General features: G+C 40.4%; 1 protein-coding gene across 1 annotated transcript in view; it reads left to right on the forward strand.

Moving 5' to 3' along the window:
* GEMIN8 (gem nuclear organelle associated protein 8) overlaps positions 849 to 15,170 on the forward strand; it is a 28,319-nt gene continuing 13,997 nt past the window's right edge. The window contains exons 1-4 of the mRNA XM_021410271.1: positions 849 to 988; positions 1,739 to 1,789; positions 5,470 to 5,505; positions 8,272 to 8,695. Of these exons, the coding sequence (XP_021265946.1) occupies positions 5,482 to 5,505; positions 8,272 to 8,695 (448 nt within the window). The 5' untranslated portion in view covers positions 849 to 988; positions 1,739 to 1,789; positions 5,470 to 5,481. The remainder of the gene's footprint in view (positions 989 to 1,738; positions 1,790 to 5,469; positions 5,506 to 8,271; positions 8,696 to 15,170) is intronic.

The following is a 15,170-nucleotide window of genomic DNA, read 5'->3' on the forward strand; positions in this document are numbered from 1 at the left end:
ACTGGGTGGGCTTTGATGTCCCTTCCAACCTAAGCCATTCTGATTCTGTGATTCTAGTAGAGAGAAGAGTAGAGAAGTAATCCTTCCCCTCTACTCATCACTGGTGAGGCCACAGCTGGAATACTGGGTCTTGTTTTGGGAGTAGAGTAGAAGTGAGACATGGACATGCTGGAAAGAATCCAACAGAGGGTCACAAAGATGATTAAGGGTCTGGAACATCTTTGCTATTAGGTGCTGAAAGCTATTGGCTGCTTAACCTTCAAAAGCGAAGGCTTGACGGAGCTTTCAACAACGCATATAAAAAATACCTGAAGGGAGAATGTAATGAAGACAGAGCTGCTCAGTTTTCAGCAGTGCCCAGAGACAGGAAAGGAGGCAGTAGGCACAAACTGGAGCACAGGAGGCTCCCTCTGAACATCAGACAGCACTTCTCTACTGTGCAGGTAATGGAGCACTGGCACCGGCTGCCCAGAGGGTGTGGAGTTTCCTCCTTGGAGATCTCCAAGAGCTGCCTGGCCGTGGGCCTGGCACCCTGCTCTGGGTGTGCTGCTGGGGCAGGGGCCGGGCCTGATGGACATAGAGCAGCGTGCCAGCATGTCATTCTGTGATCCTGATTCTTAGCGCGCTCTCTGAGCATCTGGTGATTTGCTCATGGAATTCCTAAGTCAGGATTGTATCTTCATGACTAGCAGACATCCCTTGTAGTAACTCGTATCATTTTTTTTTAACCTAGTGACTCGCCGAGTTAACTCCCACGTTCTGCTGTCCGCAGCCTACAGCCACTGGTCTGCCGCCTGCACAAGCACGCACCGCTTGTCACGGCCCGGCCCTCCGCAAGATGGCGCCGCGGCTCCGGTGAGGGCCGGGCGGAAGCGGCGGAGGAAGTCCCGCTCGCCGTGCCACGCTGCGTGCATGCCGGAAGGGAGCGACCGAGCGCCGGGGCCGGGTGCTCTCGGTCCCCGCGCTGCCGGCTGCTTGGGCTGCCCGGGTGGGTACGCAGGCTGCCGCCGAGGCCTCTCCCTTACGCCGGGATTGCTGCGGGAGGGACGGGCGGGGGAAAGGGGGTGACGTTAGCGGGAGAACAGGCAGTTCGGGGGGAGTTTGTTGTGCTTTCAGAGCTAGGGCGCCTGGTGGGGGCGGACAAACAGCGTTTATCGCTCGCAAATCGGCTTAAGGGGTCGAGGCTTTTGCCGTACTTTCCTCCTCAAAATGCCTGTGCTTTCGGGGCAGGGCCCCGTGTGCGCTGCAGACCGCTTATGGGCGCGTGTTCCTGTCGGCCCGTGGCCTTCGTGCTTAGCAGGGCCATGGCCTGTTGGTCTTTTTTGTGCTGGGGGTGAGTTCGAGGGCTCTGATCAGAATTCAGGCACTGCGTATGTGAGAGCAGGAAGTTGGTTTTGCCTTTAAGAGTGATAAAGTTTCATCCTTTTCCAAGCTAACGACTGAAACGATGAGGTCCCACGAAGCAAAAGCTAGCTCGGACTGCTGGTAATTGCATTGCACTGCTGGCCTCAAATTTGGGCCCACATGGCTTTTGGATTTGTGTCCTGGATCTCAATTACCCTCCTCTCAGCAGCAGCAGAGGGTTACCGCCTCAGTCTCTGGTTGGGTAGGAAGTGCCCTAACACACTCTAAAGTTTAATCAGCATGCCTTTTTTACAGCTGTATTGGTTAAATGGAATAGCCCCAGCAGTGATTATAATTTTGACTTATGTGTGATTTGTTTCCCTCCTGTTTGCAGGAATTTGCGCTTTTGGTGAATGAGATTGGTGTGAAGACATCATAGCAACAGGTGAGTCTTCACACTGTCCTCTTTGGATGATGGCCAGCTATGATTGATTCCTAAGTCCCATACAGATCTTATCTTTATGGCCATTCTCTGACGAGAATGCAGTGTATACAGTTGGGAATTCTTCCTCCTTTTTTTTTTAAGGGAAAGATTGGTATAGCCAACTGTCTTAACAATCACAGACTTGAAATTTCTTCATGACTGTAACTAGGGCACTTTGGTATTAAAGTTTACATCATGCACCAGTATTAATCTAAAGTATATCACCAAAGTACTCTTCAGACAGATCACTCTTCTGGTAATTCTGCATTAGGTGTAAGCATTAGAAGTGGAAAAAAAATGCAGTAGATGTTTGTAGGAAGATGCACATTACTGACATGGTTAAATAGCTTGCTTTATCTTACTGAACTCTTGGAATATTTTTAAAGAGTTTGAAATGGGTGAGTTTGCAGTACGCAGTGCAGACTGATGTTCAGCACATTAAATTGTTAAACTTACAGCCATGGGATGTTGTGGAAAAATGGGTTCAGAGGGGTGATGCAGTTTGGCTTTGTATGCCAAAACCATTGGGGAGCTCAAAAAGTCTCTGAACTATCAGTTACTGAAATTGTGGTAAATGTAGCTGGTGAAGTATTTCATGTGTACTTACTCTGTTTTTCTGATTATCTCTTGCTACCCATTGCCAGAAACCAGCTACTAAGTTAGGAAGATCTCTGGTCTGATTGGAGAAGGCACTTCTCATAGTCTCGAGGAGCTGAAGCATTTGCAGCAATGGGCAGTTTGTGGTCCCTTGTCTATCTGTTGTTTGGGGCATTTCTTATACAGATGTAGATTGCGTTTTTCAGGAAAGCTTTATATACATGTTTTGATGAAGAATTCTGCTGAATTTCTTGAAAGTTCACCTTTCTTTAATAATATCTTGTATTATCGCAGTACCACAGGCTGGTTAATTTTTCAGTCATCAGTGTTCTAAATGAAGTCAGAATCTCTTTGATCTGGCATTGATAGGCCTTTTGAGCTGTACCTGTAGCCCCCAATGTGGTAGCCACGTGACAGCACTATATCTAACATGCCAGAAGATGGTTTTGCTCCCATACTGTATTACCAAGTCTTAAAATACAACAGCTGGTTTCAACTTCATTTGACTCCAAACAAATTGAGTGTTGTCACTGCTTTGATCAGATATATTTACTTTCATTAATGTTTACTTGCCTGATGCTGATAAAGAAACAGGCATGTTTTGATTAAAGGCATTGTCTCCATACTTAATTATCTATGAGGGAATATTCTAGAACTGAGAAAAGGAAGCAATAAAATTTATCAAAGAAAAAACTTTCTTTCATTAATGGATAATATACACGAGCAGATATCTTCCTCATTTTAAATTCTGCATTTAGAGACAAGTTTCATATATTCAGTTGACTTCATATTTTATTTTTAAAAGTGTGAATGATAGAAGTAGAATTATCCCATTTATTTTCTGCTTCTCGTATTTCATATTCTATGTTGTTTGTTTTCAAAGACTGATTCAGCTGAAAATAAACTTTTTAATGTTGCAACTTTTTATGCTCTGCTTTATATTTCTAGTAATGTTTCATAAATAATTCATAGAAATAAGTAAAGTTTCTGTGTTTGACAAAGCAACCTTTTCATATTTGGTAAACTAATAGAGTTCAATAGTTTCACCACATTTTTTACCTCCTTTCTCCTTTCCTCATTAAGGAGCGCATGTACGTGTTGTGTATTAATAATAAAGTATCAAACTTTACTGCTTTAAAAAGTACATTTACATTAAGCTCTGAACCTGATTTCTATTTATGCTGAAGCTAGTTCAAAGACCCTTCTGTCATGCAGGAGGAATTAGGGGGATAATGAATGTGAAATGTACCTAATTTTTCTGAAGTGGAAATTGAGGAGTTGGCTACCATGAGCTTAGATTGTTAAGTATAAGGGAAAGACACTTCCAGTGACCTTGACAGTGGCATGGTAAATGAGATGTTTGAAATGAGCAAACGGATAGCCCATGAGGCTTCTATGTAAGTGTGGACTGCGAATGTTACAAGTCACTGCAGTATTTTTCAGTGATCTCAATTCTTGGTTTTATTCTTCCTCCTGTAAGTTGGCAGGGGGGAATGCAATGAATTCATGCACTTTGTTTGCCTAATGATGCAATCCTTCTACTTACATACATGTCATCCCATTGATTGCAGTGGGACTGCTTGTGTTTGTAGGGCTTCTTGTTGGTCTGACTAAGGGTTTATGGGTTTAAAGTTGGTGTGTTCCATGCAAAAGACAATAATATGCCTTTGCGGTGGCTTCATGATTTGCATTTTCTTTGAATGTGGCTCATCCTCATTCTTTCACTCAGTATATTTTGTCTTAAGAGGCAAAAAAATTGCTGTTTAATTAGAAGTATTAGATGGGAGACAGAGGACAAGTGGTGCTTGTCCTGTGTTCATGTGCATTGTGAAAAATCCTAGTTTTATGTTGGTATAAATCTACAACAGTTGTAAGTAAGTGTTGTCTTGGCTGTATTCCAGTGTTGCTGGGAAGAGCCATTGACTGTGTTTTATGGGCAGCAGTGGTGGTTTAGTGTGCTGGGTTCCTGTTACCTTTCACAGGCAACCACATACATCACGTACATCAAGTTTTGAATGACAGTACTGGGAGGAAGTATACAGATGAAGCAGCTAATGTTGTAATAAAATAATTGTCAGGTGGGGAGGTCAGCTGAAATATTTCTCGGTGTTTCATGCTGGTAGATCACACTAAAAACGATGGCAGATACAAATTCAGCCTTAGAATCATGGAATAACTTTAGTTGGAAGGGACCTTAAAGGTCATCGAGCTCCAACCCCCTACCGTGGCTAGGGTTACCAACTGCTAGATCAGGCTGCCCAGGGCCCAATCCAGCCCGGCCTTGAACGTCTTCAGGGATGGGGAATCCACAACTTCTCCGGGCCAAAAACCTTGTGGTTACAGTAATCTTGTTCATGCTCTTGCTCTTTCCCTTCCTCCCCTTCCCTTCTTTTTTTCTTTTCTTTTCTTCTTCTCCCATTGACCCTATTCCTCTCACTTTTTCCTCACATTCAAAAATGTGACTGCAACCTGAATTAGTCTGTTTCCTTCACAAGATATGGGATTGATTGTCTGGAGAAAAAGATCAGTAAATCAAAAGGAAGAATTATATGCAGTTATAAGTGCACTCTAATTTTAATCAGAAAATTTAGTATGAAAGTGGAGTTAAGATAAGTTTAAGCGTTTTGTGGTACTTGCAACTTTTATGGATATCCCTGTGCAGATGCTGCTAAAAAGCAAGGACACCGTGTTTGATTTGTTTGTTTGTTTTGCATTTTCTTTAGAAAGTAAAGGTTGTATAAGTATAATGTGTGGGATAAAACGGAAGAGAGTAACATGGAAAATCATTCAGTCTCAGCATTTTCGGCTGTATAGTTGTAGCAGGCTCCCTTCTAACCTTTGTATTGTAGGGGAAAATTTTCAGGACTGGGCTTTGTACTGACTAATAAAAAACTACCAATAAGAGACTTTGGCTAGCCACAACAGAGAAAAGGTATTCAATACCTATAGGCCATTAGTACTCAAGTTTAACAAAAATATTCTGATTACTTGTGACCATCGTAATGCATTTTTTATGAATTAAAAGCTGCTATTTTGTTTTCTAGTTCACTGTGATCATGGAACAAACTCCACAAGAGATGGTAAGCAGTCTTTATGGTTGTCAATGTGATTGCTTAGTCACATTTTATATACAAAATGCATATAAACACTTCTATTGAATTGTGAGTGCAGACATGTAAAAATTAGATGTGGAAATATCTAAAAGGCTATGAAATACAATTCAGATTACAACAGCGAGTAATTTGTCTACTCCTGGGGAGGCTCCAGAGTCATAACAGGAAAATAAGAGAGGACTCTGTTCATTTGCCTTGGATTTATAGCTTTTGTTTTCTTGAGGAAATCTCTTATTTCCATTTATTCTGCAGCTGAAAAAGCACAGACATAGAAGTAAGTTAGACTTTAAAGTGTTCCCTTCCTCTTTCCACACCAGTATAAAACATTTCTGTGATTTCTTTTTTAACAGATGGATTTTTAAAATTCAAATGTAGAAGGAGGGTTTTAAGGGTCACTTTCAACAGAAAAGCCATAAAAAGTATTTGGACAGTCACCAGCATCACAGTTCAGTCTCCATGAACTGGCTTTTTGTCTTCCTTTCTCCTAAATTAACAACTGGAGCCAGTCAACCAGCTGGATTCCAGAGCTTAGAGTAAAGTCATCAAGGGCTCTTTTAGAAACATTTAAGAAGAACTGGAGATTATTTTTGAGCTTTAAAAGAATATGTTGTCATTTTTGGAAATATACAGAATGTATGAGATCTCTGGTTTTGTCAAGCTGTGTAGTGTTTCAAAACTGGATTTTTAAGTAGTGGGAAAAATAAAATGTTCTGTAAGTAACCTGTGAATGTATCAAATCCGACAACAGAATGTTCTCGTCTGTTGAAGGATGAGGAGTCACTGTGACATTCTTCAGCAAAGTAAGAACAATAAATAAATGAAAAAAAACATTGTATATCGTAGCTTTTAGGTCATTGGTTGATTAAGAATGAAGAAACTCCATATGGAAGGCAGATGCTTCTCTTGCACCCACTCATTTTAGGAATAAATCTTCTCAAATGAGTGGTCTTGTAGCAATGCAGTGTTGGACTAAAATGAGAATCAATGCTATGAAGTTTAACTTCGGTGAATTGTTACTTTGTGGGAGGATGGGAAGGATCATTTGTCTGGGCTTTTAAATCGGGTTGCTGAGCCCTGTAGCCCTTCACCGTCAGGGTGCAGTTTTAATCAGAAGTTATTAAGGAATGCAAGTTTGTTTTATTGTTTTTTTTTTTCTTTATGGACACTCATGGCTGGGGATCTTTTATTTCTGAAGGCACTTAGCAGTTACCTTAGAAAGAGAGCATTTATAGACCTCTTATGGAGTAATGGGCTCAGCTTTGCAGAAAGAAGGGAAAGTAACAGTTGAGGGGGTTTTTTAGTATGAATAATAATTACTCCAAGCTCTCCAGTTGTGCGTCATTACCCCACAAAAAGAAAATGAAAACAAACATAAATTAATGAAATTAACCTCACTTTATATAGTTAGCATTAAATGGAAAATATTTCGGAGGCTTCTTTTTTTTTTTCCTGTTTTGTTTGGGGATTTATTTTTTTTTTTTCCAGAGGGTCATTCTTTTAAAGCTGTGGAATTGTGCCAGTGCAGATCAAGAAAACACATATAAAGATTTTTTTTCTTGTATGCCTCTAAAAAAGAAAAAAATGAAAGAACTAATAAAGGGCTGTAAATGTCACATCCATCTCTAAAAACCTTGGCTAATCTTGCCATAGATTGAGCGTTTGCCAAAACATGGTTTAATTAAAAGTATTCTCATTTAACTGGCATTCTGTTTTGCCTAGATAAAAGATTTTCTATAGAAATCAAGATGGGACTGGAGGGGGGATGGCTATATCTTTTATTTGTTCTGGATTTTAGATGACTACTCTATGGCTTTCTTTTGAGATCCTCTGTTATCTCCTGATTCTGAGAGTAGAGCGAGGATAGAGGTGAAATTAGCTGTATGAAGGGGCTCAGGGCTCGAAGGACTGCAGGGCTTTTCAGTTGCTAGTGGAACATGAACAGAGTGAAACTGAGCTTTTTCAGGAGAACTAAGATCAGATGCAGGACAAGAGAAGGTGTTGTTGCCATATGTTTCCCTCTATAGAATTATTTTTCCATGTGCTTTATCAGTGGTGCTTTGTTACCCTTTTTCATGTGTTGGTTGCTGATGAGTACAAAAGGGAGATTTACTGGCAGCTGGCAGTTGGCTAAATACAGACTTGTTTTTGATCAAGGCCATGAAGGCTATATGAACTTGGCTGAATTGCCATTTGACCTTTCCTGAGAAACCTATTTTGGCAGACAGATGGAGGAAATATGTTACTGGATAAAATGAATGCCTTTGTTTAATATGGAGGAATTTTAATCTCCTGTGTTTTCTGCCTGCGGATTTGGAAATCAGGTGTCGGTTGTAATGCATACACCTTGGAATCACTCCATTCTTAAAACTCATGTGAGCGGTTGAAGGAAATGTGGAATATATCCACGCAGCATTTTCCCTAAAAACCACTTCCACCATAATAGTACAAATGCTTGTGGGTAAAAAAGCTCCTGGATACTACAGCTCTGTTGCTAATTCTTCCTTGGTAGATGTGATGATGAAAAAAAAATCTCTTGTAAGAGTAATGAAGTGTTAATGCATTTGTACTGTGTTAATACTTGCCCTTTTCTTTTAGATATATATGTTTTTTTTTTCTTAGGAAAAGAACAATTGATGATTAAAATATAAATCTAGGGCTTGCTCTTACAGTATTTTATCTCTAAATTACTGCTTGTTTTCCCTTTCATGTGTGTCTCCCCCCATTTGGATGCAGGAAGAAACCAAGCCATGGTATTTTCAGAAAGTGTATGCAAGATACTGGAAGCACTATGATTTAGCTATGCGCTGGATGCATAGACACCAGGAGGCCTACAGGAAAGCCATGGAGTCCTTTTATCACGTACCATGGCCTCCTTCTGCAGCTTCTCCAAGTAGCCGCTACTCAGATTGGGATGGGGATGACCCCCCATGTACCCACAACAATTTTTCCAACTGTAGCCCTCCTGGCAGAGCTCAGCAGTACACAGATGCCCAGCCAGGGAATGAGGATGGTGACAGGGAGGAGGAAGAGGAGAACTCTGAAGTGGAGGAAGACTCCGAGTCTGAAGGGGAGTTTGAATATGACCTGAGTAACATGGAGATCACAGAGGAACTTCGCCAATTTTTTGCCCAGACGGAGAGGCATCGGGAAGAGCTACGTAAGTCTGTGCTTGTTTTATGTTTTATGGTGCCTGGTGGCCATGCCATTGAGTGATGGACAGCTTCAGAGTTTACAGGTTTTGTAGCAGAAACAGGCACTGCAAGTGGACAAGGCGAGCACATTGAAACAAGCAAAACCAATGGGGGCAGTTGAGTACAGTTCATTAGAAATAACTCTTAAAAAAATCTTCAAACGCTTTCTGTGAGAAGGAGGATTATGACAGCAAGGAGGAGAATAACATGTTTGTCTAGAAGATGGTATTCTTCAGTTTCAAAAACTCCAGAATTTTTAAGGTTAAATATAGTTAACATGCTGTATGTCTGAGAGGAGAAACCAGAGGAAGCACTTCACTACATCGCTGAACCCTAGGATGAACCTCAGTGTGTTCTATAATATGGAGCAGCCATTTTATTTGTTCTTTTTTGGCTAACCCAGAAGTAAAATTCCAAGACCTTTCTCTTGTCTCTCTGCAACACTAAGGTACTCTTCATTCTGTACTATACCAGAAGTTTCTCTTTATTTTGCATCTTGATCTGGATCCAAGTCATTAGGCGGGAGATATAAGCCAAAGATTTAGTATTTATCGCAGATCTTGATCATCAGCTTTTTTTTCTGTGAAATTCCTTTAAAAAAAAATACGTTTTTTGGTAGTTTATTTCATATACAAATATTGCAGGGAGATTAATGATCTGTTTTTAAAAAGTAGTATGATTAAAATAACTTTTCCCCTTAACTCAAGTAGGAAATACTCAGAATGAATGTTGAATAGAGCTTTCTTTGCATACCAAAAGAGGGAAATATTCTAAAAGAAAAAAATGCATAATCAGGGCAGTGACTAGGAGGGAGAAATAAAAATGTTGTTATTCTAAGGTCTTTGATCTGTGGTATCCAGTGAGCTGAGACTCCTCAGCTTTAACTTCATGCTTCCTATCAGTATGGTGCACTGTTTCTGTAGTTAGCGAAGGAACGTGAGCCAAAGAGCTCAAGTGGTAGTGTGTGATGTGCCAGCCCTTTCTCACCATGGTTTTTCAGCATCAGCTTGATGTCCTCTTCTGAAACAATCCTTTAATGAGGTACAGAATGTTTTAAGATGCTTGGCTAATTCTAGAAATGCAGTACTTTCTTTGAATTTCTTTTATCCTTATGTTTAATGGTATTTAAAGGTGTGTGAGTGATTAAAGTGTGGTGTCTGGAAATGGGGAAATCTGGGCTTACAGATGCTGTGTGTCACGAATATCCTGTATGACCTTGGTATAGCTATTCAGAATAGTCTATTCCTGACCCCTCACTGGCTGCTCCTGCTAAAAATGTGATTTGATCCTCTGTGATGAGCAGGTGAATCAGGAAGAGGCCTGTGACTCAGAATACAGATTTGACTTCTGTTCCTTCTGCCACAGAGATACTTGGAGCCTTTTGGAATAATTAGGTTTCTGCTCTGTGCCATATACTAGCCTATTTATGGGTAAGTGTGACTTCACTTTCTTCAGTGACAGTATTCCAGATCTTTGTCCAAAGTTAAGCAGAATCTGGCCTTGAGCTACTGCATGCCTTAGCTTCTTGTAATTTGAAGTTTCTTTGTGGTATGATAAAGGGAGGGTAATAGTTGTCTGTAATTATTCAAGGCGTGAAAAAGTAAACAAGTACTAGATTTCATTAAAATCTGAAAGTGTTACAGAGCTCTTAGGTGACTGGTGCTATCTAAATGCTAATTTTACGAGTAATTAAAAGTACAGTATAAGCTTGTTCAGAAATATTTTTTTCTTGCAGGAGGGGGAAAGAAAAGTAAAATGCATTTTTTGTTCTGTTGAAGTTTCTCATGTAACATAAGCAGCAGGAAGAGGAGAAATTGTATGGAAAAGAGCTGATATGGAGACTGTTCAAGGCAGTATCACACAATGAGGTAGTGTTATTCATTTTCCTGGATGCCTTTTGTGAACAAAATGCAGTTAAATTTAGGAGTTCATTAAGGTGCAGTCCATTACACTACCGTGTTCTATCTTTCATACTGTGCTGAAGAATCCCTGTAGTTCTGTATTGATACTCAAGACAACTGAGATAATGCAAATAGACAACGGAAAGCCATGGTTACTTCTTTCCCCTCTGATAGCTTTTCATTTTAATCCTCAACTGTATGTCATGGGCTGTCTCACCACCTTAGGAACAGATCTGTAGAGAAACGTGGGCATCATAAACCTCAGTAACGCCTGAAATTTAGGCATCCATCTCTGGAAGAGCTGCTTGTAGTGCTGAGGCGAGATTTCTAAATTTTCTCTAAATTGGGCATGTCAAAGGAGAATATCAGTAGAGACCTTGGCGATCAAGTGAAGTATAATCCAGCTGTCAAAGAATGTTAAGGGAAAGCTGTGTCTCGAGTTTTCTTTCTCTGATGTAAGTAAGTGGCTCCAGGTGGAGTTCGCAGCCTTTGAACCCTCCACCACGATATGCACTTGCAAGCAAACATCTGGCTTGCTCTTCTTTTGAAATGTGTGCTATGCATGAGTTTGATATATGTTTATGGGCAGCTTGCTGAAGTGTGAGACATGTGGGAGAAGAGCAATGGGCCAAATAGGGGATTTGGGCTCCCACGAGGGGTTATACTGCTATAGAGAATGGAGAATTGGTTTATTTTTGTAATGGATGACCACCATTAGTCTGTTTTTCAAGACCTACAAAATTAGGAAATAATACACAGACTTAATGCAGTTATTTGGGCGTGTGTATGATGAGAGCTTTGATTTACCAAGTTAAATACAGCTGGTTCTCACCCATGGTCCATGTCTCATCAGCGTGTAGAAGAGTAGTCAAATAGACTGAAATTAATTCCAGCTACTGTCATACTCTCACTTCTAGTGCCTATTGAAGAGTCTGCTGGAGGTAGCAGGGAACACAGACATTAGAAGAGATCATCTTGCAAACTTTATTTGGAAGACTTAAATAGGCCTGAGGTGTAGGTGGGAAAGGCATGTGTCTGGGTGGTAAAATACAAGTCTTAACACTAATTGCAAAAAGAAGAGTTTCTGAGAGAAGGAAGCTATCGTGTTAGGCTAGCCACAGAAGAGAACTTCAGGTTTATTTCATTTGTCAGTAACTAGCACAGACTTAAAGGAGTATGCCTCTTCTTCAGCAATTTTTTTCAGTTGTTGGCTGACTTGTACAGTAAAGTCTTTGAAACTGGCAAGCTCTAAGCCTTGCTGCATGATTTAACACTTAGCAGGGATACAGTTGTTCACAAACAACCTTTTTTTTTTGTCTTTGAATTCATATCAAATTCCTCCGTTTTTATATTCATGTCATGTGTTGCAGTCAAGTTATGTGTTCTTGGAATGCCCCAAAGTAATTGTGAGCAGAGTTCTGCTGAGTCTGTATGAGCTCAGACACATTAATGCACCACAAATTTATTCCATATTCTAGATATCCTGTACATTTGGTTAGAGTTCCTTACAGGCAGTTTTGATTTCTTTCCTTTTCAGTTGTTTACCTTCATACGCAATCATAATTATCTAGTGTATCTTTCCAAGGGGTTTTGTTCTTCATCTTAACTGATGATCCTAGTACCCTGTGCTTCCTGGGGATGTTTTTAGTAGCATTTAGGTCTTCACTGAGGCTGTTAAAAAGCATGAAATCATTTTTCTGAGTTATCACACCTGTCAGACCTAGGTAGTGTACTTAATTCTCCAAGTGCCCTAGATAGAAGGGACTGAATGCATTGTCTTCTTACATTTGCAAGAATTAAAGGGAGAAAAACAAGAAAGTAAGATTCACGAGCCTAGCAATTCAGTGAATTGTCTTATTGCATGTGTTTTATTTATTGCGCTTCCAAATTTAGCCTTTGAAATGTAGTTTGTCGTTATGCAGTTTTTCTTTGTTCCCTTTTTACATGCAAGAGAAGATGACTGCTATAATTGAGCAAATACAGCATTGCGAATACATTGAGAACCATTCTGTAGCAGCCAACAGGCAATGGAACAGTGTCTTTTATTTAAAAACAAGAGCAAAGGAAAGTACTGTCATGTCAGTTCATTACTGTAGGATAATGGTCTGTCAATTGTTAATGCTGCGACTCTTGTTTTCCATTAAAGCCTCTGTTTGTATTGCCCACACAGACCCTCCAGCTGTTCCCAAAATAATGTTGTCTCAACTTAAAATTTTTGTGCGAGATGGAAAACCTTTCAAAAAAAAAAAAAAGAAATTGAATGGAAATCCTGAATGAAGATGTTTGTTTCAAATCTGCAATTTGTAGGTTTTTCCCCTTGGGTTTCAGAGAAAAAGGAGGAGGACAGTCGCCACTGCCTCTTCCGTGACGAGGGACTGATGGAATGTTCCATGTTTTTTAAACTTGTCTGAATAATACCAGATCCATGAAGTTTTGGTTTTGTTTAAAGCCTTTGTACTTTGGAAAATACAGGCTTTTATGCTCATGTTTGTTACCATGCTTTACCAAAAGTGAAAGAAAGGAAGAAAGAAATGTTTCTCTCTCTTACTCATTTTGCTCTGTTAGACTCATCCTCCTCTTGGCGACTAGCATCTTTTTGCTTCCTTTTCCCTATCCTAGACTGCCAAAACAGTGTGGATGGTGACCCTATAAATGTCTGCTTGACTCCTTGGCTTGTCAGCCTTGCCATCATGCAAATTTTTATTGCTATCTTTGTAAACTGGATTGCTGAAGTCTCTGAAAAAATCTTGTGAAATAAAGAGTGCTCTCCACAATATATATGGGTGCTTGAGACACATTTTTGAGGCACAGGGTGTCTTTTTTGATTAACAGAAAGAAAATTGTGGAACGTGATTCCTTTGTAACACATCTCTCTTCTTAATGATCAAACCTTTTATCCTATAGCAGTCTTCTCAAGTACACATGCTGGTGCAACCAGCATAGAGATTGTATTATTTGGAAAGCAATGGCAGAAAAATGCCTCCTTGCTGCAGAAACAAAGAATAGTTCCACAATTTTTACCACCTTAATATTGAAAAGTAATCTGTACTTGAAAAAAAAAAAGGGGGGGGGGGGTTCTGAATTGCATTTGGAGAAAGACAGAGTTGGGCACTGTTTTATATCCATTTCATAAGGGAAGAGATTAACATTGTACTAAGAATATCAGCATGGGAACACGGATATTCCTAGAGAATGTGATCGTCAAGGAAATGGCCTTGGATCTCATTCGGAGACAGAGCTTGAGCTTCTAACATGTTTAACTTTGTTGTGTGGGCCTTTGATTTTTCCCACTACTCCAATATGTTTTGCAGCTAGTGGCTGTTATGCTGCTAAAAGCTTAATGGAAGAGAGAGACAAGGTGGCTTGAGGTGCTGCTGAAGAAACTGTGCTTTCTGCATCACTGGACCAGATACAGTCAGAAATGAATTTCCTCTGTTGCATGGTCAGGAGGGCTTTGTAAGGGTTCATATATAGAGCTAGAAGTTACAATAACTGAAGTCGCTCTTATTTGTTTTGTGCCTCAGGCTGAGACTTTTTGACAGTGTTGGCATCCGCTTAAAGTGTGCAAGCATAAGGGCAAGTGGGCAGTCATTTTGCTGCTGAGATGCTCTGGGTAGCGTGTCCAGGGGTGCCACAAACTGTGCTCCAAGCATGCAGCCTGGGTGCTCAGGGAGGAGCTGGGGCTGGAGCCTGCAGCTCTATATGCCCATGCTGGACTGCTGTTGGTTCTGCCCAAGCATGTTGTGGGTTACTGGTGTTTGAGTTGCAGCAGGCTATAACTAGGGGCATGAGAGAAGAAGCTCATCTGGTTCAGTATAATTGCAATGTAAACATTGCTTTAAGAGGAGTGCTGAGGTGTCAGGTGTCTCCATTTTTTTCTTTCATTTGATGGAAGTGAAGAATGCTTCAATAGCTGTCTTAGTGTGAAAATACATATTAAACTTCAGAAACCTGTGGTTAAAATCTCATCCTTTATTTTTCTGTCTCCATTAATACAGTGGAGATAACACATACCTCAGGTGGCTTGTTGAGAGGCTCAATTTGCTCACGTTTATGAGGGATTTTGAGTACCTCGGCAAGAAGTGAAAGCTGTAGGTGACAGAAGAATAAACAGTATGATCTGAGAAGAGTTGTTCAATCCAGACCTTTTGTTTAATGCTTAAGTTAGATGTCACCCCTGCATGCATCTTATTGACATCATCTTTACTGAATGAGTTCAAAATTTCAACTCCTTTTCTCCCTGAGAGCTTTTATTCCTAAGTTATTTTTTGAATCAGTGAAGTCTGGTAACCTTGTATTGTTGCTCCTCTTCGTGCTGTGGTAAAATTCCTCCTGACTGGAGCTTTTTCGTGAGGATGTGGGGATGAGACGCATGGGACAGACATCATTGCTCCTCTCAGCTGCCTTGCCCCTTACTATCTGCATGCTAGGTCTGCTGTTGGTAAGTCTTGATAGTTGGTGGTCTCAGAAGGATCCAGTGAAAACTGGTCAAGTTTGCAGTTGTGTATGTCATCACTTCTGTAGCTCTGATAAGTCAACT

This window comes from Numida meleagris, chromosome 1, assembly GCF_002078875.1.
Source record: "Numida meleagris isolate 19003 breed g44 Domestic line chromosome 1, NumMel1.0, whole genome shotgun sequence".
Lineage (NCBI taxonomy): Eukaryota > Metazoa > Chordata > Aves > Galliformes > Numididae > Numida > Numida meleagris.